Below are 24,060 nucleotides of genomic sequence, written 5' to 3'. Positions count from 1 at the left end.
TCAGAGCTCGGCAGGCGCCAGAGCCAGGGCCCCGGCAAGCACCACAGCCCACAGCAGCTCCCCGGCCAGGGGGCTGCCGAAGAAGGAAAAGAGAGAAAAAAAAAATCTGCTTTATAATTTCAAGATCGCGGTCCCTCACCTCAGCGAAGCTCCGCACCTGTTCCTTTAAGTGTTGCATTGCCACGGAAACCTCCCAGAGTCTGAGCTCCTTCCCGCTTATGTCACCTGTCCTCGGAGCTCCACATCTCCCATGGTGATTCTGCACCAACTTCAGTCAGATCCCTGATTGAGTGGGTGTGGAGGTCAGTGAGGAGAACAAGCCACTTTGCTGTGGGGCTGAACCTGCCTCACTCCTTGGTGAGGCGGGTACAGCCGTCCTGCACTCTCCAAATTATCTCGGTCTGATTTCCCACTCGCCTCTGTTTTGCCATTCCTGTGGGGGAGCGATCCTCTAGCATTGTGGCAGGTCGAGATCCATCCCTTCCTCTCCTGGAGCACGAATCCAGGAGGTCACTTCCACTCCACCATCTTCCTCCCCCCATCTGCAGTTTCTCTTTGGAGGGTGGTCACTGAGCACTTCACTGAGTACGAAGGGGGTGGGAGGATGGCCCAAGGTATAGGATGACCTTAATTGAAACTTGAGTCAGACATGTGTGTATTCCACTCACTAGTGCCACTCCCTGAGTTTGTTGCATTGAAAAGATTTGATCCTTTATTCAGCTTCAGATTTTCATTAACTGTAAAATCTAATTCATCCATAGAGTTTGAATAATAAGAAAACATTTCAGAAAAGGCAAGACAACAGGTGGAGTTTGGAGTATTACTCAGCTATAAGAAATAACGGTGATATAGAATCTCTCATGTTCTCCTGGATAGAGCTGGAATCCATTCCACTAAGTGAAGTATCCCAAGAATGGAAAAATAAGCACCACATGTACTCACCAGCAAACTGGTTTCCCTGATCATCACCTAAGTGCACATTTGGGAATAACACCAATTGGGTATTGGGCAGATGTGGGCGGAGAGGATGGGTGTATACCTACATAATGAGTGCGATGCGCACTGTCTGGGGGATGGACATGCTTGAAGCTCTGACGTGGGGGGATCGGGGGCATGGGCAATATACATAACCTAAACTTTTGTACCCACATAATATGCTGAAATTAAAAAAAGATACCAATTCTCCACCCCTAAAAAAAGAAATGGAGTTCAAAAAAGGGAATTAAATATGTAGTGACATATGCCATTTCATATAAAAAATCTTATTTACTCCACCACCACCCTGAGTGAGTGTAGTAAGTTCCTAAGATCTGTTCTTTTCTGGAGTGATATCAAATAGAATCCCAGAGCTTAACATTGGAATGCGACCCTGGAAAAGAAATAGATAAAGTCTATTTTCTGTTATGGGTACATAGAAATGAATACATTTCTACAAGAAAGTGTGGCAGATAAATTGGTGAATTGCACAGATTCACCAAAACATCAGTTCTTCTTTTTTGCTTAGTAGAGAATTTGTGACAGTGCTTGACTCTGTTCTGTTTTGTGTGATCTGGAAGTTAGAGTCTAATGCTAAATCCTATGGGATGGGACTTGAAAATTCCTAGAAATGTTCACAGATGATTGTTAACTAAATGATGTATTTTCATTAAAGTAATGATTAAATGACATGTTTATTCTCTGACAAGCACACATAATTTTTCTTTTCATGTTGAACTATGAATTATAAGTGCCTTATAATTTTCTTATTACACCATATAAACAATGCTGAGTGTGTAGGATTTTTCTGGATTTTCAAATACTGGACATTTTCTCATCTGAATCTAAGTGAATAATCCCAACTGGGAACCAGAGGACTGAGCCCAATGACTAAGCTAAGGTCAATCTTTTTAAAATTTTTAAATTTATTTTTTAATTTTAATTTTTACTTATCAGGGGTACATAATAGTTGTATATGCTGAGGTCGATCTTGATACTCCAAAATGTGGCCATTGAGGGACCAGGTAGCCTCCACTGCAAGTATCCCAGCATGTGCACACCAGCCATGGCAGGGGCCCTTTATACTTAGATAAGCTACGGAGCACTGGAAAGCTGGGGGTCCACATGCAGATGAGGTCATGGGTAGGATGGATGCAGGGGTGGGATGTCATGGAGAAGTGATGAGATGTTCTTTCTGACAGTGTAATTGTGACTGTCTTGGGGCTGTTTCTAGATGTTGTCTAATACAATAAATATGAAAATTACATCTTATGACCAATAAAATAAATTTTTAATTATTCAAAAAAGTTTTAATAAGGGAAAACACTAAGTATAACATCTGCAAACATCACAAATATTAGGCAGACAAGGGCTTTCCCTCATAGGGAGGAGCAAACAAGATTAGAAAAACGTGGGACAGGGTGGGCAGAAAAGAAGGTGGAAAATAATGTCCTAGGTCAGAGAATGTTTTATCCTGAAGTCAGCCTGTTCTTAGGAGGGGCATAAACAGGGATGTATGTTGGCTGAAACTGAGATTGGGTCAAACTTCAGGGGCCTGGGGAATGGAGAGAAACTTAAGCAGAGTTTAGTCCAGAACTATTTCGTTCTGATCACTGAAAACAGAACTGTTAGACTAATTGTTTATGAGCAACAAATGAGAATTTTCAGAGTCTATGTTGGGCTTTGTGACAGGTAAAAAGGGAGTATCACCTAAGTTGTGATGGGAAGGGTCTTTCCTTGCAGTGAGCTGCTCTTGAGAACACAGAGGGTGGAGATTTCCTTAATGGCAGCTACTCACCAGGATTACTACCCACCCATCATCTCCTACCACTTTCCCTCGCCCTATACATATTTTCCTTCTGGCTGTTCCTGACTGGTATCCTTCATAATCAATGGTAAGCATAAGTAACGTGGTTTGCTGACTTCTATGAGTAGTTCTATCAGATTATCACACTTTGAAGAGGCGGTTATGGGAGCCTCTGATTTACAGGCAGTTGCTCAAATGTACAGATGGGCCCCTGGTGCTGCCACTGGCATCTGCAGTGAGGGCAGTGTGGTGGGACTGAGCCCTGAACTTGTGAGGTCTGTGCCAGTTCTGGGTGGTGTCAGAATTGAATTTTGCTGAAATCATTGGTGTTGGAATATTGTTTGTGTTCAGCAAACTCAACACATTTGGTGTCAGAAGTGTTGTCAGAAAAAAAGACATCACAAGGGCCTGGGGTAGAGGAAGATTGTAGCTGTCTAAGGGACAGAGGGTCTGTTCTCCTGCACACAGGCTGATATAGCACAAATTGTGCTGTGATTCCCCATCTCCTCCTGGGGCCATATGGGGCTGACGACATAGAGGGAAGGAGTTCTGTGGTCAGATTCCCTGTCCTTACACTGCTTCTGCCATGTAATTCCCACCCATTTATGCACATGCATACTAGGCATTGATGTGGCCATGCCCCTCCCAGGCAAGATGCCACCCTCGGGAATCCAGCCCATAACTTCTTTGCTCCTAGAGTTTCCTGCTGAAGACCCACACAAGAGCCAAGAAGACTCATGGGTTCTCCAATATCCCAGAGCCTGAATTTCTAGCAGCAACCTATCCTGCCATGAATCCAGGCTTCTGGACCACACAGGGATAATCTCTCTGCAGGGACACTGGAATGAGCCAGAGCATATCCCAGCCTGGGCTAGTATCTCTAGCACAGTCCAAATAAGTGACCAAGTCAAAGATACATGAGTGGAGCTGTATTAAGCCAAAGTCTGGGGACACTCCCAGAAAAAACACAAACCGCAGAGACATCTTTGACTTTTTCTGAAGGGGAATTTGGATACATGTGTATTTAAGGAGATAAGCCACATAGAAATAAAAAGGAGGACTCTGGGCAGCAAGGTAAATTGTTTATATTCTAGTGAAGCCCAGGAAATTTATATTTTACATAGGCTAAGGCAAATGCTTGAACAGAAAAAGGGAGTGCGTGAAGATTCAATTATTTGGATGTCCCTGGGTAGGTGGAAGAATAATTGATCTTGTCTTGTTTCTGTCCTACACTTAGAGGATAAACTTGTAATCAACATTATTAGTGTAATATTGAACAGACGTTAGTTTTAGGTGCTAAACTTAGCCTGCAGACCCGAAGTTACAGTTTACATGTTCTTGCTTGTGGGAGGCCAGCAAGGAGTTTCCTTGTAAATAATCTGTGGGGCAGTCCCTGTAGATGCCTGAGACATTTTACCTTTCCATGGTATTCTGGCAGATGCATAATATTAGTAACAGCTGCTCATTTGGAAGGGGCTATTACATGACTCAGCCTCCAAACTTGACCTTTTTGTACAAGGAGTTGGGGGGGTGATCCTAAGGTTTTTATTTTTGTTTATAGCACAAACCAGTCCTTCCACAAAGTTTACACTGTCCCCCACACATGGGTCCTTGATGGCATCTGTCTCTCTTCTGCTTTCTTCTTCCCCACAAACCATCTTTCTTGTTCACACAGTGTGCTTGAGGCTACCTCTCAGGTGCCTGAATCCAGTGCCTCCTGGAATCATTTCCATGAGTTCAAGACCTGGCTATTGTAAGAGCAAATACGAATTAGAAATACCAGACTGAATCCTCCAACTTGAAAATAAGGGAAAAGGTTTTGTTCTCTTCCTTTTTCTTGAAGTTTTATTTAGAACATTTTCATGTGCAAATTTTTTATCTCTCCTCTCTGAAATATATGCACTTCATTTTACCACCTGAATAGGCTTTTTATCATTTTCTTAACTCGGGATTGCCTTTCTCTAGGACCTAGGGACTATCACTTCGAAATGTAAATAGTGAAGAAGATAGCATCCTATTCCACAGTTTCTGCTGGAGACTAGAAGCTTCCCTTTATCAGGCACCTGGCTCCAAGTGGCAAAACTATCTTCTGTCATAAAGACAGGGGAAGTTTTATTTTTTCTTTGAATGTAGCCTATCAGCAAACACAAATGGCCTTTCCAATTACTAGGTGAATTCATGGTGAACTATATATGATGAATGGTGCTTTCAAGTTTTCTACTTCAGGACTATGCGACTTTTCTTCCTGTCTTATGATCTCTTGGCAGATTATCTGAGATACAGATTACATTTTGGTTTAATTTGTAATAAAACAGTTGTCTTTCCATTCTACCATTGTGGAGGGTTATTCTGAGGTTGGAAATGATTTTGTTTTTAATGTGTTTCCCACACACTGTCCAGAATCCCCAGACATGACATAAACATACAAGGTCCCCACCAGGCTCCACTCTAGAGGACCATTTTCCTCTTGGCCTTTCAGTCCCAACCCACAACTGTGCAGCAGAGTACTTGCTGCCCCCAGTATCTGCAGCTAGAATGGTCTCTCTGCCTATTTGCAATCTCCCTTTTAGAGCAGTTACACTAGATTTCTACAAAAATAGCTGCAGAGGGCAGCAGTGAGCCATTCCAGCTCTGTTGTTCAATTACCCTGGTTTCTTCAGACCTAAAGCTGATCCAGAAACCCAGCAGCCCAGAAAATCCAGCAGGCTTACACACGTGTACAGAGTAGGCCAGAGAATCTCGACTTCCTCCTCTTTGCTAAATGCCCATGAATGTGTAGACGGCCCTGTCTGCATCCCCACCCCTCTAAGACCTATGTATGCTGTTCCAAATTCTGAATCCATGTTCTCAGGTGCTTTAGGACATGATAGAGCAGCTTCCATAAGGGGATCTCTCCTCTGGTTTGCCTCCTTATGCTGTAACAGCCAAGAATGTAGAGCCAGGTTGATTCCACCAAGAATCTGCACATAAGTGCTGGCCTCCACCTGAGATTCACAAGACCAGGCCAGTCTTTGGACTGAAGTTGTATACAAAATCCAAGGGAGTCATTTTCTGCATTGTGGGAGGTCAACACAGTCATTCTAAAGCCCACTTTTGGAATGGAACCCTTCAAATTTCCCGGATCTTGTCCAGTGAGCCACTGCAGTTGTGTGAAAAATTCCTAGTGGGAACAGAATCTGGTGGCAGAGTCTGTAAATGTAAAAAGGCACCTCACCTGTTGGAGAGCAGGGCCATAAAATATTCAGAGCCAGGACCACACTACAGCTTCCTTTATCCTGCATTACTGGTGTCGGGTATTCTTTTCTTTTCTCAGAACCATCATCAGAACCTGATGAGGGACAGGTAATATAACACCTCAGTCCAGGCTTGGCTGCTTTACCAGGGCAGGTTTTTGTTTTTTACATCCCCCAGAATCATTCTGAGTCTCTGCTACCTCACTCACCATGGGGACATCAGCCCATACACACTGGGAACCCTCTCACCAGCACCTGGCGCTTTGAGAAATTTTGGGATGTTCTGTGCAGACTGGGGTCAGGCTGAGAACAGAATCTCATCTGTCTGCCATCTCAGAGGAAGAACAATGGCCATGAAGGGTTTGTTCCTCCACTCATAGAAAGAATTTCCTTTGCTGGTGCCCGGGTTGGAGTTGCTTCAGTTTTCTGGTACTTCAGTGAAGAACAAGGAGAAGGTCTGGAGACATAAACTGAGAGATAAAGCAATAGATCCAATTTTGCATGGAAAACAGATGAGGCTGTCATGATCCCTACTGTCCAGGAACTTTCAGTCTAGAGAAAATAGGAAAATGGTTGAATTCAGCACCATATTGTCAATAGAAATAAGGGAGGTGTGCAGGGGACTTTGGCGTCATATGGGCCACTTCCCTTATGTTGTAAGTGCTGATGTCACCATGGAAAGGGCTATTCATGGACAAAAGAGTTGTTATTACAGTTATTGCTTTTCCCTTGTTAAGAATAAATGTTTATCTTCTAATGAAAATGCCCTGGTAAACATTAAGGTTTTGGTTAAACTGCTTACTGTTGTATGTTATAAAATAGATAAAGAAGGCTGAGGGCAGTGGCTCACATCTGTAACCCCAGCACATTGGGAGGCCAAGGCAGGAGGATCACTTGAGTCCAGGACTTCCAGACCAGCCTGGGCAATATAGTTAGATCCCACATCTCTACAGAAAAAATTTTAAATACTAGCTGGGCATAGTGGCACATGCCTGTACTCCTAGCTACAGGGAAGGCACAGGCAGTAGGATCCTTGAGCCCAGGCATTGGAGCTTGCAGGGAGCTGTGATTACACCAATGCCCTCCAGCCTGGGTGACAAAGTGAGACTGTCTCTCAGAGAAAGAATGGATGAATGACTAAAATAAGATGAGGAAGTGGCTTAAATAAATTGGAATTATACAAACTCTCAGAGTTGTTTCTTTAAAGCAGGCTTAGGAAAGGCAGCATTGGAAATACCACAGTGGCACAGAGATGAGAAGCCTAGGACTCACTGCCCACCCCAACCCTGTCAAGCTCCAACCTCTTCTGAGCCTTTTCCAGATCTGTCCACCTCCGCCAGAATATCCCCTCCCAGAACTGATTAGAGGAGATCAGAATTGTGGGTGGCTGCTCCAGCCCTCTCTCCAGAGCTGGTGTTCACAATTTTTTGAAACCTAACAGCAGACACATGGGAGCAAAGGCATATTTATTTCGACACCTTAATTTCTTTGCTTTTTATTAAAGTCCCTGCTTCTAGTGATACCCCATCCAACAACCTGTTTCCCATTCATGGAGATTCAGTAGTTGCTCCATGAGTCACAAGAAAGTAAATATCAATACAAAATGAAGAATCCGTGTGAACTACACCCTTCTTTTCTGTATCCCTGCCATATGTCTGTATTCAGCTCTTATTCTTACATATTCATTTTAAAATCAATAATAGAGAAATGGAAGAAGAAATGGAAAGCCTGGGCTCTTGATCTAAATCCTGGAAATTATGGGACACTTACCACCCAACTCCTAGGGTGTCAGGAGAATTAACTCACATAATGTGATGTTCCCAGCACAGTGCTCTGTAACATGCTTGGGACCACATAGTACGTGCTCAGTAAATGTTGCATCAGTGCTGAGTATACATTGTTTTCCAAGTGCAGACTTAGACATTGCTGCCTCTGTAAACTTTAAGGGCCAGCCGAGAATACTATGTTTGTTCATAATGGTGATTGGTGGTCTCTACTTTAGATGAAAAGTATTGGTTTTGTTTAAAAAATGGGGCATAAGGGTCCCTGTGCAGTGCCTGCTGTCTCTAGCTGAGTGCCACTCGTAATGGGTCTGGGGGAGCAGCACCAGAATTAGGAAGGGATTTGTGAAAAAAGCCAATTCATAGACTCCCTTCAAATCTGCAGAATTATAACCAAGTACAGGTTTGACTGCTCGACACCTGAAAGTGAGACTGGTCACCACTAAGGTGCTCACACGGTAGCAATATTCACTGGGAGTTGAGGGGCTGGGGATGGGTAAACGCACAACTAATGGACGCAGTGAGCATTGTAGGGGGAAGGGCCTCAAATCATGGCTTGGGTGTGGCAAAGTCATAACATGTTTGTACCTCCATATTATGCTGAAATAAAAAAAAAAAAAAAGAAACAAGAGTTGGTGAAAGGAAAAGCAGGTTTATTCAAGAGCTGGCAACCTGAGCAGATGGTGGACTAATGTCTCAAAGAACATCTCAAGTTTCTCAGGCTGACCAAAAGGTTTCTAAGGGGAAAGGAGCTTGGGACAGTGTAGGTAGGAGCTGGCTGTGTGCAGGTCAGCATGTCTTTTTCTTTTTATTTATTTTTTATTTTTCTTTAAATATGGAACGCTACATGAATTTGTGTGTCATCCTTGCACAAGGGCCATGCTAATCTTCTTTGTATTGTTCTAATTTTAGTATATGTACTGCCGAAGTGAGCACAGCATGTCTTTTTCTGATGGTTGTCTTGAGTAGTGGGCCATCTGGCAAGTGTCAGCTAGACTGAAACAGAATTGAATGTTAACTGCTCAGCATTTCCCCAGGGGAGTTCTGAAATCTTGGTTCTATACTTAACTGCGCAAGGCTAGTCCCTGAAATTCTTAAGCAAGGAAGGAAATAAGCATTTCAAGGGAAAGAGTGATTATTTGCTTCAAGATGGAATGACTGCTGCTGTTACACAATCATGTTACTTAGGGGGGCCAGAAAACCAAATGATTTATATGTACATTAAAGACTGAGAGGCAATGATTAGCTAAGTAGTTCTCAGGCTTCCAATTAGCATCGCGTGGCCAGTTTGAAGCAACACCATCTCCTGTGTCCTCCCACAGATCCTGTCTGTTGGTCTGGGTGGGGGCACTGATGTGGTTTTAATTAAATGCCCCGTGTGATGCTAAGGTGAGGCCAGGGTCAAGCACAAGGGCTCCCAGATACATTCATGGGAGTTGAGTTCAACCTTTGTTCCAGAGGGAGGTCACAAGGCCTACTCTGCTTTGGTTTGGAGGGGGCAGGTCAGTACAGCCCATACTCCTATTGCTGAAGCAGAAATTTTAGAGGTACCTTCTGATTCACCATAACTTTTGCTTCTAAGAAATATGCACCATTTACACTGTATGATGTAAACACAGCACTCAAAAAATGTGCATGCCTGTGTTTGTGGCCTTATTTTTGTACTGTATCATCCACAAATGTATAGTATCTAAACTGGTTTCGTGCGTGTTATGTCATCTGCATTCCTCAGAGTTCACGGATACATTAGGGGAGATTTCTATGTTAAAATTATGTTATTAGATAATTATAGTCACTCATATAAGTCAGAACCAGTTTTCTTCACTCTCTTATTTCACCAGGAATGAAATTGAGAACTCTCCCTACGACTACTTGGTAAATATGTGCTTTGTCTTGTTTTGTTTTGTTTTCAGGGGCTGTTGACATTCAGGAATATAGCCATGGGATTCTCTCCAGAGGAGCGTGTGTGTCTTGACCAGCTCAGCGGAATTTCTGTAGGGATGTGATGTCAGAGAACTACAGAAACCTGGTCTCCCTGGGTGAGCATCACTTCAATGCACAATTGCTATTCCACACTAAGCATTTTATATTCTACCTTTGTAGAATGATTCCTGGGATTTTCTGCTTTCCATGACATGAGTGAGGTAGATTTTTGTTTCCAAGGAAAAAATGGGTATTTGTTGATGTAGAAAAGAAAATTTTCAAGATGTTTCATCTTGACATTAATCTTTCCCTTTCTTGAGTTGAACTATATTCTTCACTCTAGATTAATGGTAATCCCAGAAATTTAGTGGCATAAAATACTTTTGCTCACACGTTAAAATAAAATTTCTGCCACCAATATTTGATTCAGTAGTACTGGGTAATGGAGCTGAGGACCCACAAATTCTAAATACTTTCTAAACATTCTAAAGTGTATCAGAAAATGGTATTTTGGGATTACTTTTCTAAAATCTTCTCTAATATTTTCTCTTTTCTACTGAGCACAGTACTAGGTTGGTAATTGTGGAATTCCAGCAAGAGTCATGTTACTTTTTCTTCTAATAAAACAGGTCTTCTTGCCTGTAAGCCACACCTGATCACCTGTCTTGAGCCAAGGAAAGAGCCCTGGGAGATAAAAAGACACGGGACAGTAGCCAAACCCCCAGGAAGGTGGGAGTGAGTGAAGCAGATGACTCAGAGGAGAGGTCCCAAAGTCAAAGAGGAAGCCAGATCTTAAAATGTGGTTTGGGAAGATGTGCTCCAGCAGAAACGGTTTGTAAGAAACTTGAGTTTCTTTCTCTTGCTTTCACGTAGGGGTATCTCTGTCCCTTGATCTTAAATTCTCTAAGGACTTTATTTTCCCTTCGGTGATCTTTCTTCAAGGCCACAGTGAATCAAAGTCCTGTTCATGGCTTGTAAGGGACGGCAGGATCTGACTGCTTTTCCATTGCTTTCTAGGACATGGGAATATCTGTGTATTTTTGAGGTACTCTGTGTTAAGCCATTCTCAGTTTCTTTCTTTTTGAATCAGGTCTGAAATGTGTATGTGTAGTGGTGATATTGGAATTTGGTTCAAACATTCCTGCTTTATGATTTCCTATGCTATGGATGTTTCAAATGCGATCATACAGAACTTGATTATAATTTTATTAGAACACTAGGTATCTCCCTAAATATCAAAAAGCCTTTAATGTTATTTTACTTCCAAATTCCGTTTTTTAGTATGAGCTGTGATTAATGATTCATACTCTTTATTCCTAAATTCCTCAATCTTCATATAGTTTCATGTCTCTACTCCCTACATTTCTTAAATATACTCTGTTATTGGGGAGCTTATAACATAGCTGAGCAAATGTTAAAATCCCACTTGTTACTTTTTTAATAACTGTCATTTTATAATTTTCTCTTGTTTATAATAAAGCTTACCAGGACTGTGCCATTCATATATATATTTGTGTATATACATATATATGTATGTATATGTGTGTATAACCTGGATTTTTTCACAAATAAATGTTGTATAACTATATACTTATTGTGTCCAATGTAATGATTTGATGTGTATACATTGTGAAGTGATTAATATATTCAATAAATGAACATATCTATTACCTCACCCTTACTGTTCTTTTGTAGTGAGAACACTTAGGATCTACTGTGTTCACAAATGTAGGATACAAAACATTATTAACTATTGTCATGGTAATATACTTGAGGTCTCCAAAAGTTATTTACCTTATATTCAAAGTTTTTACCCTTTGAAAAATATCTCCCCATTTTCTCCACCTCAGGTCCTGGCAGCCACCTTTGTACTCTCTGCTTCTATGAGTTCAACTGTTTTGAATGCTACATAAGTGAGATCATGCAATATTTATCTTTACGTGCCTGACTTATTTCATATATATAATGTCCTCCAGGACCATCTATGTTGTTGAAATGACTGAATAATATTTTTTATGGTGGAACAATATTATATTGTGTATATGCCATATTTTCTTTATACATCATTCACAAATATTTAGGTTGTTTTCATATCTTGGCAATTGTGAACAGTGCTTCAATGGACATAAGAGTCCAGATATTTCTTCAAGATACTGATTTTATTTCCTTTGGTTGTATACACAGAAGTGAGATTGCTGGATTTTATGTTAGTTCTATTTTTTTTTGAAGTACCTTCATATTTATTTTCATAATCTACCAATTTACATCTCACCAACAGTGTACACAATTTTTTTCTTCATGTGCTCCTTAAAATTTATCTCTTCTTTTTGCTATTAGCCATCCTAACAGGTATGAAGTGATATCGCATCATGACTTTGATTTGCAATTGCCTAATGATTGGTGATGCTGAGAACTGTTTCATATACCAGTTGGCCATTTGTGTGTCATTGTTGGGAAAATATCTATTCAGTCTTCTACCTATTGTTCAACTGGGTTATTATTATCATTACTTTTGCCTTTGATTTGTGTGAGTTTTGAATGTATTTTGGATATTAACTGTTGGCCAATAAATTAATATTCCTACATTAGAGACAGAAATGATTTCAGGAGTTTTGCAGGGCTTTGCCCTGAAGGAATATGTGAACATCTTAGTTCGCATATCGAAAGCTGCCTGGCCTCAGGAGGGCGTCTCAGTGGTCAGTAGCAGCTGCTTCCCAAGGTGACACTGCAGTCTGAAGCCTGTGGTTCTCACCTGCTTTGTACAACAAAGCTGGTTTGCATGGAGCCCCAGGATGGGAGGGCAGCTGATCAAAGAAGTGCCCATGGAGAGACAGACACCTGTGGCTAAGGGCAGTTAGCCCAAGGAACAGCCTTAGCTTGACTTCTGAAGATCTGTCTCAGTACACAGTAACTAGATAAAATATGGAGCCACTATATTTCTGTTTAACTTTTCTGCTAAAGTGATAGTTTTATCTTAGAACTTAGAAGTTTGTCCTAGAAAGATTTTGTAAATGTTTGCTCACATGGATAGAGTTAATTAAGTGTTCTACAGAAGCATGTGGGAGACCTTGAACCTAAAATGAACTACCTGTTATTATGTAAATCTGTTACCCTTGGCAACCGATCACTGCACCTATAAATACTGATGTGAAATTTCAGTCCTGGCCCTAAAATTCACGGGAATATTTTGGGGACCCCCAAGTACCTCTGCTTTTGTCTATTTTCATCAATCTATCTATTCTTTCTTTTTTTTTTTTTTTTTTTTGAGTCAGAGTCTTGCTGTGTTGCCCAGGCTAGAGTGCTGTGGCATCAGCCTAGCTCACAGCAACCTCAAACTCCTGGGCTCAAAGGATCCTACTGCCTCAGCCTCCCGAGTAGCTGGGACTACAGGCCTACACCACAATGCCCGGCTAATTTTTTCTATATATATATTCCTTAGCTGTACAAATCATTTCTTTCTATTTTTAGTAGACACAGGGTCCACTCTTGCTCAGGTTGGTCTCGAACTCCTGACCTCAAGCAATCCTCCCACCTCGGCCTTCCAGAGTGCTAGAATTACAGGTGTGAGCCACTGTACCCAGCCGAATCTATTCTTGTATACTCTATTTTTGCCTCTGTGTATTGTTTTATTTCCATTTTCTATTAGTTTTTCATCCTTTGCGTCGACCCCCGAAGAGGGACCTGATTGTTTCTTGGGAGTGTAGCTAATTCCCCACGATTAACCTCTTATCAGATATATGGTTTGTAAATGTTGTCTCCCATGCTATAAGTTTTCCTATTTCATTTTGTTCTGTGCAGAGCTTTTTAATTTCATGTAGTCCAGCTTTTTTATATTTGCGTTTGTTGTCATATTTTTTGTATTGTTCCAAAAAATCTAATACCAAGATCAATATCAAGGAGGATTTTCATATGTTTTCTTTTAATATTTATAAAGATTCATGTCTTACACAGGTCTTTATTTTACTTTGAGTTAATTTTTGGATATGGCGAAAGAAAAAAGGGCCTAATTTTATTTTTTTTGTGTAGGTATCCAGTTTTCCTAGCACCAGTTATTGAAGAGACTGTACTTTCTGCATTGTGTGTTCTTGGTGCTCTGTCTCAGATTAGTTGACCTTGTATGCATGGATTTATTTGTGGGCTCTATATTCTGTTCCACTGGTTTTTGTGTTACTTTTTATGTACACACTGTCCTGATTTTATTACTGTTTTGAAATATAGTTTAAAATCAGAAAGTATGATGACCCCAGCTGTGTTCTTCTTCTTAAAGATTACTTTGACTCTTCAAACTCTATTGTAGTTCCATAAAAATTTTACGATTGTGTTTTTTATTACTGTAAAAATTCCATTGAAATTTTGATAGGGAGGCATTGAATGAATCTATAGATCTCTCTGGATAGTATGGCACATTAGCAGTATTTATTCTTCTAATCCATAAACATGGGGTAGTTTTACATTTATTTGTGTTGTCTTCAATTTCTTTCATCATTTTCTTATCTTTTTAAGTATAAAGCTCTTTCACCTCTTCAGTTAAATTTGTTGGTGAAACAAGTATATTATTTTCATACTATGGTAGATGAGATTCTTTTCTTCTTTTTTATTGCATAATTTGTTTTTAGTGTATGAAAACGCAAAATAATAGTTGTGTTTAATTTACTATTCTGTTAATTTTCTGAGTGCATTTTATAGTAGCAGCCGTATTTTGGAACACTATTTATAGTAATAGTTTTCTGTGTGTAAGATCATGCCATCTGCAAATAGTGACATTTTTCCTTGTTTATTTTCTATTTCAATGTCTTTCTTCCCCATTCTGTTGCCTGATAGTTCTGCATAGGACTTCCAATACTAGGTTAAAATAGAGGCATCAAAAACAGACACAATATAGCCTTGGATTGGTGTATGTGCATTTGAAGGAGCAAACACTTCTAATTTTATAAACTAGTTTCAGCAAGTAAAGACCTTCCATTTTTAGGTCCCCAGGCTGATGAGATCTTCACTGGGTTTACAGAGAAGCTAGATTCTAGCTGGCTCACAGGGATGTTGCTGGGTCTGCAGTGTGATCTGCCTTTAGTGGGCCTGGTACCAGGGGATTGGGTGGCTGTGAATTCTGTCTTATTGCTGGGCAGACTAGCTTGCCTTCAGGACATTGATCTGTAGGGCAGCAACTTGGTGTTGGGTCTGCTTGTTGTGGGCCTGATATCAGGTGTGTGGATGAGTGTGGCTCCCAGTATGTGGGAGGTTTCCCCCTGGTAACTGTGTCCCTAGGTGGGTAGGACTGGCCATGGACGGTGTCTAAGAGGGCTGTAACTGAGTCATGGCATTGCTTCAGAGGCCAGAGTGAGTGCCAAGGTCTGCAGGCCTGACTCCATGGCCATGAATGGGCATCTCTCCTCAGGTCTCTGGATAGGCAGGACCATGCACAGACAACACAGGCAGGAGTTGGAGATCCCTGAAGAGTCATTGTAGAATGCTCAGTGGAACCAAGCAGAGTGAGCCATGTTCTGGTCTCTACCAAGACCAGGGGCCCTCAAATTTACCATGTAAATGAGGCTCTGCCTTCTGAAAATGACCCTTCTTGCTCTTGGGCTTTAGCAGGGTTTCCAAACCCCCTACCTGGATTCCAAAGCTCTCATAAAGGCAATTGTTTTTGAGATGTGGCTCTCACTGTATCACCCAGGCTGGTCTCACACAGCTGGTCTTATGTAATCCTCCGACCTCAGCCTCCAAGTGGCAGGGATTACAGGTGTGAGCCAGCATACCTGGCTCTCATAAAGGCACTTTTTTACATGAATGGCTACCAAATTTTTGTTGCTGTGTGGGAATATATAATCAGGGGATTTCCTATTGCACCATCTTGCTGATACACTCTCTCCATACATTTTCACTTGCTATTTTGTTCTATATCAGATTTTCTGTAATTTTAAATTCAAATGTTAAGAGCAATATGCTAGAATTTCACATTATGTAAAAAGCAAATTAGATAATTCGTAGGCATCCCCTATTTATTAAAAGGTTCACTTATATGTTTACTTAAGGCAAAAAGGTATCATTAGAAGTTGCATCCATTTTCCTCAGCCTATATCTAAATTATAATTTTATCCATGTTTCTTTTCTATATTAGTGACTCTAATCATTTTTACAAAATTCATACTTTTACTTTATTTAGAAATATAAGCCTTTTATTTGCTTCTATAGGCTATATTACAGCATTTTCATTTTGTGTAAAAATAGCATCAATATATTAATAAAATAATAACAAATTATCCTTAATGATTTTAAATGCTCATTCATTAAAATTTTCTGAATCGAGCCTGTTATTAATGATTATAGTACATTTTCTGTGAAATGTTACTGTCATACACCACATACCAATGATTCAAAATACTTGATTTCCATGGGTGCACAGTCACACTTGACGTTGTAGTTATCTAGAAAAAATTTTAACAGTACATCAATGTTGCAGATCAGTTTTTATATCTAAACATTTCTCTTATTCCTGTTTAGCAATTCCATATTATTATGTTTCTTTTTAGAGTAGGTTCTTTGATGTCAGTCTCTTGTGTGTTTGGTTTGACCTGTCTCATAATTTTGGAAAAAATTGCTATTGTGTGTATGCATTTTAATTAAATGTGTGTTTTAATTAAAATATGAATCAGTCATATGTCTATCAAAAATTATATATGTGTGTATTTTTCTCTATACACACGGCTACAAATTTGTTTATGGCTTATTTTGTATGTTTGTTTTCCTGGCTGATTTTCAGTGGTTGTTTTATCCTGTCTCAGTTAGAAGTCATGGAAATAATGTTAATTTTCCATATGTTTATTGATGAATCTAGATTTTCTTTGTGTGAGAGAAACACTATTATGATGTGAAGGTAATTTTTGAAAAGCTTTATAATTATTCTTGTTATCCTTTTTACAAAATTGTGGTAAAACATAAAATTTGCTATATGAAATATTTTTAAGTGTTCCTTTCAGTAGTGTTAAGCACATTTACATTGTTATGCACGAAATCTCTAGAACTTTTACATCTAGCAAGTCTAAATCTCCATATCCACTTTATAACAACTGCCCGTTTTACTGTCTCTCCACCCCCTCTACAAGCTCCATTCTACTTTCTATTTCTATGAGTTTGACTACTTATGGTGTCTCACATAAGTGGAATCATCTATAGTCACTTAGTTACGGGCTTATTTCAGTATATAAATCTTCAATACATAAGGATAAACTAAAAGTTTGTCATTAACATAGAATGTGGAAAGACTTTCTTTTCTAAGGCTGAATAATATTCCTTTGTAAATGCCACATTTTTTATCTGTTCGTCAGTTGAGGGACATCTGGGTTGCTTACAAGTTTTGGCTTTTGTGAATAATGCTGCAATGAATATGGGTACACAGATAGCTCATACAGGCTCCATGTTGCATACTTTGGTTACATACTGAGAAGCAGGATTGCTAGAACATACAATAATTCCATTTTTAATTTTTGGAGAAAACTTCATACTATTTTTATAGTGTCTGCATCATTTTTCCCAATCAACATTTCACCAGGGTTCTAATTTCTCCATATTCTAAAAAAGTCTTTATTTTTAATAGTATTTCTTTTAATGAGTGTGAGGTAATATTCTATTGGGCAGTATGGACATCGTCACAATATTGTCTTCCAACCCTTGAACAAGAGCATATTCAAGAGTGTGTCTTTTAATTTTCATTTATTTGTGAATTTTCTGCTTTTTTTCTGTTATTGATTTCTACTTTCACTCCATTTTATTTATAAGTAATACTCTGTAATATTTTAATTTTTAAAATTTTTTAAAGAATTGTTTTGTGGCCTAACAGGTGGCCTTTCCAGGAGAATGGTTTATGACCTACTGAGATTATACTGCTATTGTATGGAGTGTTCTCTGTATGATTATTAGGTGTAATTGTTTTAGAGTGCTTTCAAGACCACTCTTCCCTTATTAATATTGTGTCTTGGTTTTTTATTCATTACTAAAAGTGAAGTTTTGAAGTTATTATATTGCTGTGTATTTCCTGCTTCAATTATGTCAATTTTTACTTTATATATTTGGAAATACTGATTTTATATATGTGTGTGTGTGTGTATATATACATTAGTAAATTATAGGTTCTTAGTGAATGAGCCCTTATTATTTAGGATTCTTTTTTGTGTCTTGTGACAGCTGTCATTTAAAGTATGTTTTATGAAATAGGACAGTTTTTTTTTTTTCCAGACAGAGTCTCACTCTGTTGCCCAGGTTAGAGTGCTGTGGTGTCAGCCTAGCTCACAGGAACCTCAAACTCCTGGGCTCAAGGGATCCTTCTGCCTCAGCCTCTCAAGTAGCTGGGACTACAGGCATGCGCCACCATGCCCGGCTAATTTTTTCTATATATTTTTAGTTGTCCAGCTAATTTCTTTCTATTTTTTTGGTAGAGATGGGATCTCGCTCTTGCTCAGGCTTGTCTCAAACTCCTGACCTTGAGTGATCCTCCCGCCTTGGCCTCCCAGAGTGCTAGGATTACAGGCATCAGCCACCGTGCCCAGCTGGGCCTTATTTTTAATAACAAATTTTAGCTATGCCAAAAACATATATTTTTTAAGCAGTATTAAGTTTATAAAATCAATTTTGAGACATTTAAAAAAAATTCTGAGAGATAAAGGAGGTTGAAAACCAAGCCATCAAGGCTTCATGGAACAAGAATGACCTTATGTGGTAAAACCCTGCTGTTTACATAGTAGTAGCCCCAAGATATTCTATTCTTTGGTAACAGATATTTCAGGTGGGCATAGGCCAACTAGGTTCAGGGGACACAGGCACACTTTTTGTTCAAAGAGCCAGATAGCAAATATTCTAGGCTAGCAGGCCAGATGATCTCTGCTGCAACTATTTAACTCTGCATGAAAGCAGCCACAGAAAATATGTGAAAACCTGGGTATGGCTGTGTTCCAGGAAAATTTTGTCCACCAAAACAGGCAATGGGCCAGAGTTTGCTGACATCTCACCTAGCTGAGGATCTGGGGCTGCCCAAGATTCCACCAAGTCTGCTAGAAATAAGATCTCCTGTGAGGCCAGGGGGTTACGAAAACCTCATAGTAAATATTCCCTTTCAAACCTCATCCATCCTGCTTCTGACCTCGGAGCAGCATGCATTTCCTTCTGCACACACAGCACATGGTTTCAGTGAAAAGGTAAATGCCAGTCTCTCCTCTGTATCACCAGGGGGGCAGGCTGCAAATGCTCAGTACATTTTGAACACTGTCTCTTGGGACTTTTGCTTTACATTTTGCTGTTCCAACTAAGAAATCTATTCTTGCTATTTAGATATGTCCAGATTTGTTAACATCGTTATAAGTCGCCCAAAACCAAAAACCCAATACTATAATATTTCTAGTCAAAATTATGAATTTATGAAAAAAGTAATGATCCCCAGCAAAAACTTCACTACTTAGACTACATGCCAACATGTTTACTTATTTTTCAAGATAATTTTATCATAAGAACATTTAATACTAAAATACCTTTACTACAAAATGACGCCTCCCATGGATTTAATTATAAGACAAAAAATTCCATATGCATTCTATAGGGAGGTACGATGCATCAAAATATGTTTTTAAAATCTGTGTCCCCAGAATCAAACATAATGGGACAGCACAGGATTTTACTAGAGAAGATGTTCAGTAATAAAGGGTAGGTAAATAAATAATGCTCCAACTATTTGGTGGTGCAGCAAGGAGTTATTAGAAGGCACGAGGTAGAGCAGTGTGCACTGGCCTGGAAAGACATCCTGGAGCACTCTGCAGGGATGAAGTACTGTATGTTTATTTCACTGTTTTAAGTTACAAACAGCACATATAGAGTGAGCCTTATTTTTGTAAAATAAACAAAATGTTATATTTACATGCATACAAAAGGTTTAAGAAGAAGCAATACCAAAATATAGAAATTAGCTCTGGGTATTCTGAGGATAACAAATGACTATTCTGTGTTTTCTAAATCTTTTACATCAACACATTAATATTGTTATCAGAAAAACCCAAACAATAAAAAGTGTTTAAAATAGCTACTGGAAAGAGGAAAGATCTGTTGCTCAGAGGTTTCTCCACATCACATTGCCAATTCTTTCCCTGTCCTCACCCTCAGCAGGAGGGAGAGGAAGAGATTAGACAGAGCACCTTTGCCCGGCAAATTAGCAAAGCTCCTAAAGTCAGAACATAAAAGGCTGCATGAGTAATAATGAAATTGAAAAATAGGTATTAGTATCTTATACCATATTACTGATACCACCATCAGCTATCTTAGATACACTGTTACATAAAGGCAAGGTAGTAAAAAATACTTTTTAGTCTGTCTGGTAGGAATGCCCCTTTGAATTGACTTGAAGAAATCACATTCTTCCAAAATGTCTCAGAGGAGAAGAACAAAGCAGAGCATCAGCTACAAATGATTTTTATCTAAGTAACCAACATAAGTCAATTCTTTATGTAGAAAAGCTAAAATATTTTATATCTAAGTAGGAATTTCTCAGTTTCCAGGGAAACTAATACAAAATTATCTGAAATAAAATATCAAACATAAACTTTCAATGTGTCCATACATTATATTTGGTGTCCTAACTGTGTTTCTATGGAAAGTTAAGAATAATAGGGAAATGCTAAAATTGAGGTTTCTCTTATCACTTTACTGAAAGCCACAAAATTAAATTTTAAGACACACATTGAATGAAAATTTAACTGTCATTCTCATAAACATAAAATGGTAAACTCTGTGCTCACAAACTATTCTTTTCAAGTTTCTTGATTAAACTCTCTTCTTCATCACTCTGTGCTTAACGTCTGGTGTCTTATTTGCCCTCTTGCCAGCTTCTCCTAATATTCTTCTGTCCAGGGAGTTCTTCAGTTCACAGTTAGCAGAACAAACTCTTTAAAACTTATTTGCCCCTTTATTTGACTGATAAATTTAGGCCATTTGTTACCTCTACTTTTATTCTCATCCACTGAAATGAACGTATAGAAACAAGGGGAAACCAGACACGGTGGCTCACACCCATAGTTACAGCTACTCAGGAGGCCGAGATGGGAGCTTGAGCCCAGGCCAGGAGTTTGGGGCCAGCCTGGGAACAGTGAGACCCACCACTTTAAAAGAGACAGAGGGGCAAATGTTGCCACTGAGTTGTTTAAAATAAACTTTGAATGGAACTAACCAGCAGTAAGTTCTAAGAGATAGGTCTACTTTATGGGTAAAATATAAGACATATCCCTCAGATTTTTAAGTTCTTTAAGAACCAGATTTGGCACATGTACCACGTCCATGTCAGTCTGAGGACTTAGAACCTCGTTCCCACTCAGCAGTGGATTTACATAGTCATTTCCGATCTCTGAGTCCCTGTTTCTCCATCAGTAATACAGGGAAAATGTACATAGGCCTTACTTGTATTTGGAAGGGCCAAATGAGATATACATGAAAATGTTTTGCAAATTCTGAAGAATAACATAAAGAGTGTAAAGGCCCACTAGAAAACTTATGCTTGCTCGCTAGATGACTGATGTCCACTTGACCTAAGTCTATACTTTAAACCTATGTTTCCTCTCTAGGTGACGTATGTTCGGCTTGACTTATGTCTGTAACTGGAAAGATGTACCCTGCAGAGATAAAGCAAAGCAATTAACTTGTAACTAATTGTTTAAACTTTCCAGCTGCCTGTCGTGAAATTTATTGTGCTTGCTTGATGCCTGAAAGAATTTTCCTTAATTGGTGCTATCTGTTTCTGTAAACCTGCTTGCTTAAAGATTGTAACTGAAATGGGGGGGGGGGTCCAGTCTAAGGCTGGTCCCAGACCCCACAGCTGTAGAAAAGATGATATAATGTTGTTTCAACCACCGTGCCTAAATTCACGTAGCTCTAACTTAGGATAGTATAAAACTTTCCTGGTTTTTTGGCTCAGGGCCATTCTCTGTACTTGTACTCTAACAGGGCAGGGGGTGGTCGCTGGCCAGCTAATAAAGACTCATAACTTGGCTCAATTCGGTCTCTAGGTGGTCATTTCTTGCACTCCATACTATAACAAAGAGACTATTTTGAGCTCTCATCCACTAACTGGTTTTGTAAAATCACTGGGAGGCTTGCCTTACACCACCAAGCAGAGTGGAAGTTCTCACAAGCATTTGCATGCTTTGTGTATAAAGGTACAATTAATTAACATATTTGTTCATTCTTTCAGAATTTTTAAATATTCTCAAAAGCGAATACAGTACTTCCCAGTTACAAAGGCACATCCATCATGTCATGAGGCTTCATTATTCCAACTTTTAAATAGATTGAGGCCAATGAAGTTTAAGTAGAAGAGCTATAAGACATTTCCTGTATAGTAATAGAACCAGTGGCATTTAAATGAAACAAATGAGCCAACCACATTTAAACGTCTTTATGATACAATGTTTTCTACTTCAAAGCACTCATTTTTATTAAAGAACCACCTTGTTAGCCTGAATTATTTTTACCTAGATTCATCCCTTTCCAAAATTCTAGAAGCGAAAACTCAAAGGTTTCCTCTCCCCCGGCCCCGCCATGGTTTGAAGTCTGAAGAGCTTTAACCTCAACATTCTTACCTTCCCACGGGATTCCGCTGGGGGGTGTTGGAGGCGGAGCCATGGCAACAAGCGGTGTGGCACAGGCAGGGTCTGGCATTTTAACTCCCAAACCTTCACACCACCTCTCCTTTGCAGGAGGAACATGAAGTCTGTTATATAACAGAGGAGCGCTGAAGACATGTCTGTTTCAAAGTGGGAAATTTAAAGTAATCAGAACTCCAGGTAAACTACTTTGTTTAAAATAAACAAAGCAAAACAAAATTTCTGCAGCCCTGGCAGTAACATTCACACCTTTCACAGTTATTTTAAACACTTCCCACAATTTTCTTTCTTCATGTTCAAATTACAGTTGGAAGGAATAAAGCAGCCTATTAAGTACACCATATGGACAGTCCTATGGCAACCTCTATTTTTAATTTAAGTAAGAAATCCTCAAACATTTGGGTCTCAACTGTCCCACGTATCAGATACTTAATGAGTGGGAGGAAGGAACAACGAGGCCCTTACCTGGCTCCTTCGCTTAGGTTCCATCTGGACAGGGAAGGACCGAACTCCGAAGCCGGCACGTGTGAGTTTTCATTCAGAAATGGGAGGGAATATACCGAAAACATCTTTATCAAGTCCCATGGGATGATGAATAGAGCTACAAAAATCAAAGGCCTCAGGGAGGGTCCCATGCGGAGTTGGGGAAATGGGAAGAGGGGCAAGAACTGGGCATTTGGGCAGGAGGAGGGGAGGAAACGGGCTGAGTGGCAGGGAGAGAACCAGGGGTGGGGCTGTGAGGCAGGGCCAGGCTTCGCCCCGGGGGCGCAGCCTCGGGAGAACTGGGTCCGGGCAGGCAGGAGCCCGAGGGTGAGGAGGCCTCCCGGGGGACCCTGGGGGTAGCAGAGGCCAGAAGTGTCCCTCTCAGGCATCTCCCGGGCACTGACGCGCTGCAGGTGGTGGCCCTCACCAGCTCCAGAACCCTACTTGGCAGTCTTCATGGCAGTGGGTGCCGGCGCCACCGCTGCCGGGTCCCCCCACAGCCTGGCAGACCTCACGGTCCAGCCCGGCTGGATGGGTGCGCCGGCCCAGCGTGGGGCCGGCACCGGGAGACACACAGCAGCCCCGCGTGTCCCCACGGGGCGCCCCCGCTGCTGTCCGGGCCGCTGCGCGCTCGCTCCCTCCCCAGCCCCGCCGCGCTCCGCAGCCGCTGCGCGCCCGCTGCCCGCCCGCTGCCCCTGCAGCCCCGCCCCGGGCTGCGCTCCAGCCTCGGCCCCAGCGCGCTCCCGCCGGCCGCTGCCGCCTCGGCGCCCACACGGGTTCGAGGGTGGGGACCAGCTGCGCTGATTTAAAAGGGACGGAGACCCAACAAACTCTGAGGGGCGCCGCCACGGCCAGGAAAAAGCACGGTCAGAGCTCCCCCTCCTTCCGCTGCAGCCTCCATACTGAAGGCTGCTCGCCCTGGCCGGTCCTTGCCAGCTAGAAAGTGTCCTGTGGTCGCCTGGATACAAGGAAAACGTCACACCCAGAGTTCCCTCTAGGCGCCCACCTCAGAGCCCAGGGAGGTGACTCACCGTGTCCCGCCCTTCCCTGCCCCGCCCCCCCAGGGCTGCCCCGCCCCTAGGCAGCGAGTACCGGGCTCTGGTTGTCACTCATCCCTGGCTGCCAGGACCTCTCTCCTGCGGGAAGTGCAGGGGCCCTTTGTTCCTTGCAGCCATCGTCGCCAATGGGCTCTGTAGAAAACCCCTGTTAGTAAAGAGCCGGTTCCG

The 24,060-nt window shown here is 40.9% G+C and overlaps 1 protein-coding gene and 1 non-coding gene across 2 annotated transcripts; both read right to left on the bottom strand.

Annotated features, from left to right (window-relative positions):
- On the bottom strand, positions 1–23,448 carry LOC123649443. The gene is made up of 5 exons (XM_045567581.1): positions 22,817–23,448; positions 22,328–22,491; positions 5,997–6,110; positions 5,429–5,798; positions 1–73 (listed from the first exon to the last, which is right to left on the bottom strand). The coding sequence occupies exons 1-5, from the start codon at positions 23,221–23,223 to the stop codon at positions 1–3; spliced, it is 1,128 nt and encodes a 375-aa protein (XP_045423537.1). The 5' UTR covers positions 23,224–23,448.
- LOC123649535 lies at positions 8,626–8,732 on the bottom strand. The gene has a single exon (XR_006739043.1). It is a non-coding gene; the product is annotated as a U6 spliceosomal RNA (small nuclear RNA).
- Positions 23,449–24,060: the final 612 nt, after the last annotated feature.

Source organism: Lemur catta, chromosome 13, assembly GCF_020740605.2.
Source record: "Lemur catta isolate mLemCat1 chromosome 13, mLemCat1.pri, whole genome shotgun sequence".
Lineage (NCBI taxonomy): Eukaryota > Metazoa > Chordata > Mammalia > Primates > Lemuridae > Lemur > Lemur catta.
The sequence above is the reverse complement of the archived record's forward strand: the minus strand, read 5'-3'. Positions and strand labels throughout refer to the sequence as shown.

Bases quoted from the DNA above. Each gene is read 5' to 3' on its own strand.
- LOC123649443 (XM_045567581.1), bottom strand. From the start codon at position 23,223: ATGCCTGAGAGGGACACTTCTGGCCTCTGCTACCCCCAGGGTCCCCCG. The intron at 22,492-22,816 runs GTAAGGGCCTCG...ACTTTGAAACAG, and splicing joins AACCTAAGCGAAGGAGCCAG to ACATGTCTTCAGCGCTCCTC. The intron at 5,799-5,996 runs GTGAGGTGCCTT...ATACAACTTCAG, and splicing joins ATGGCCCTGCTCTCCAACAG to TCCAAAGACTGGCCTGGTCT.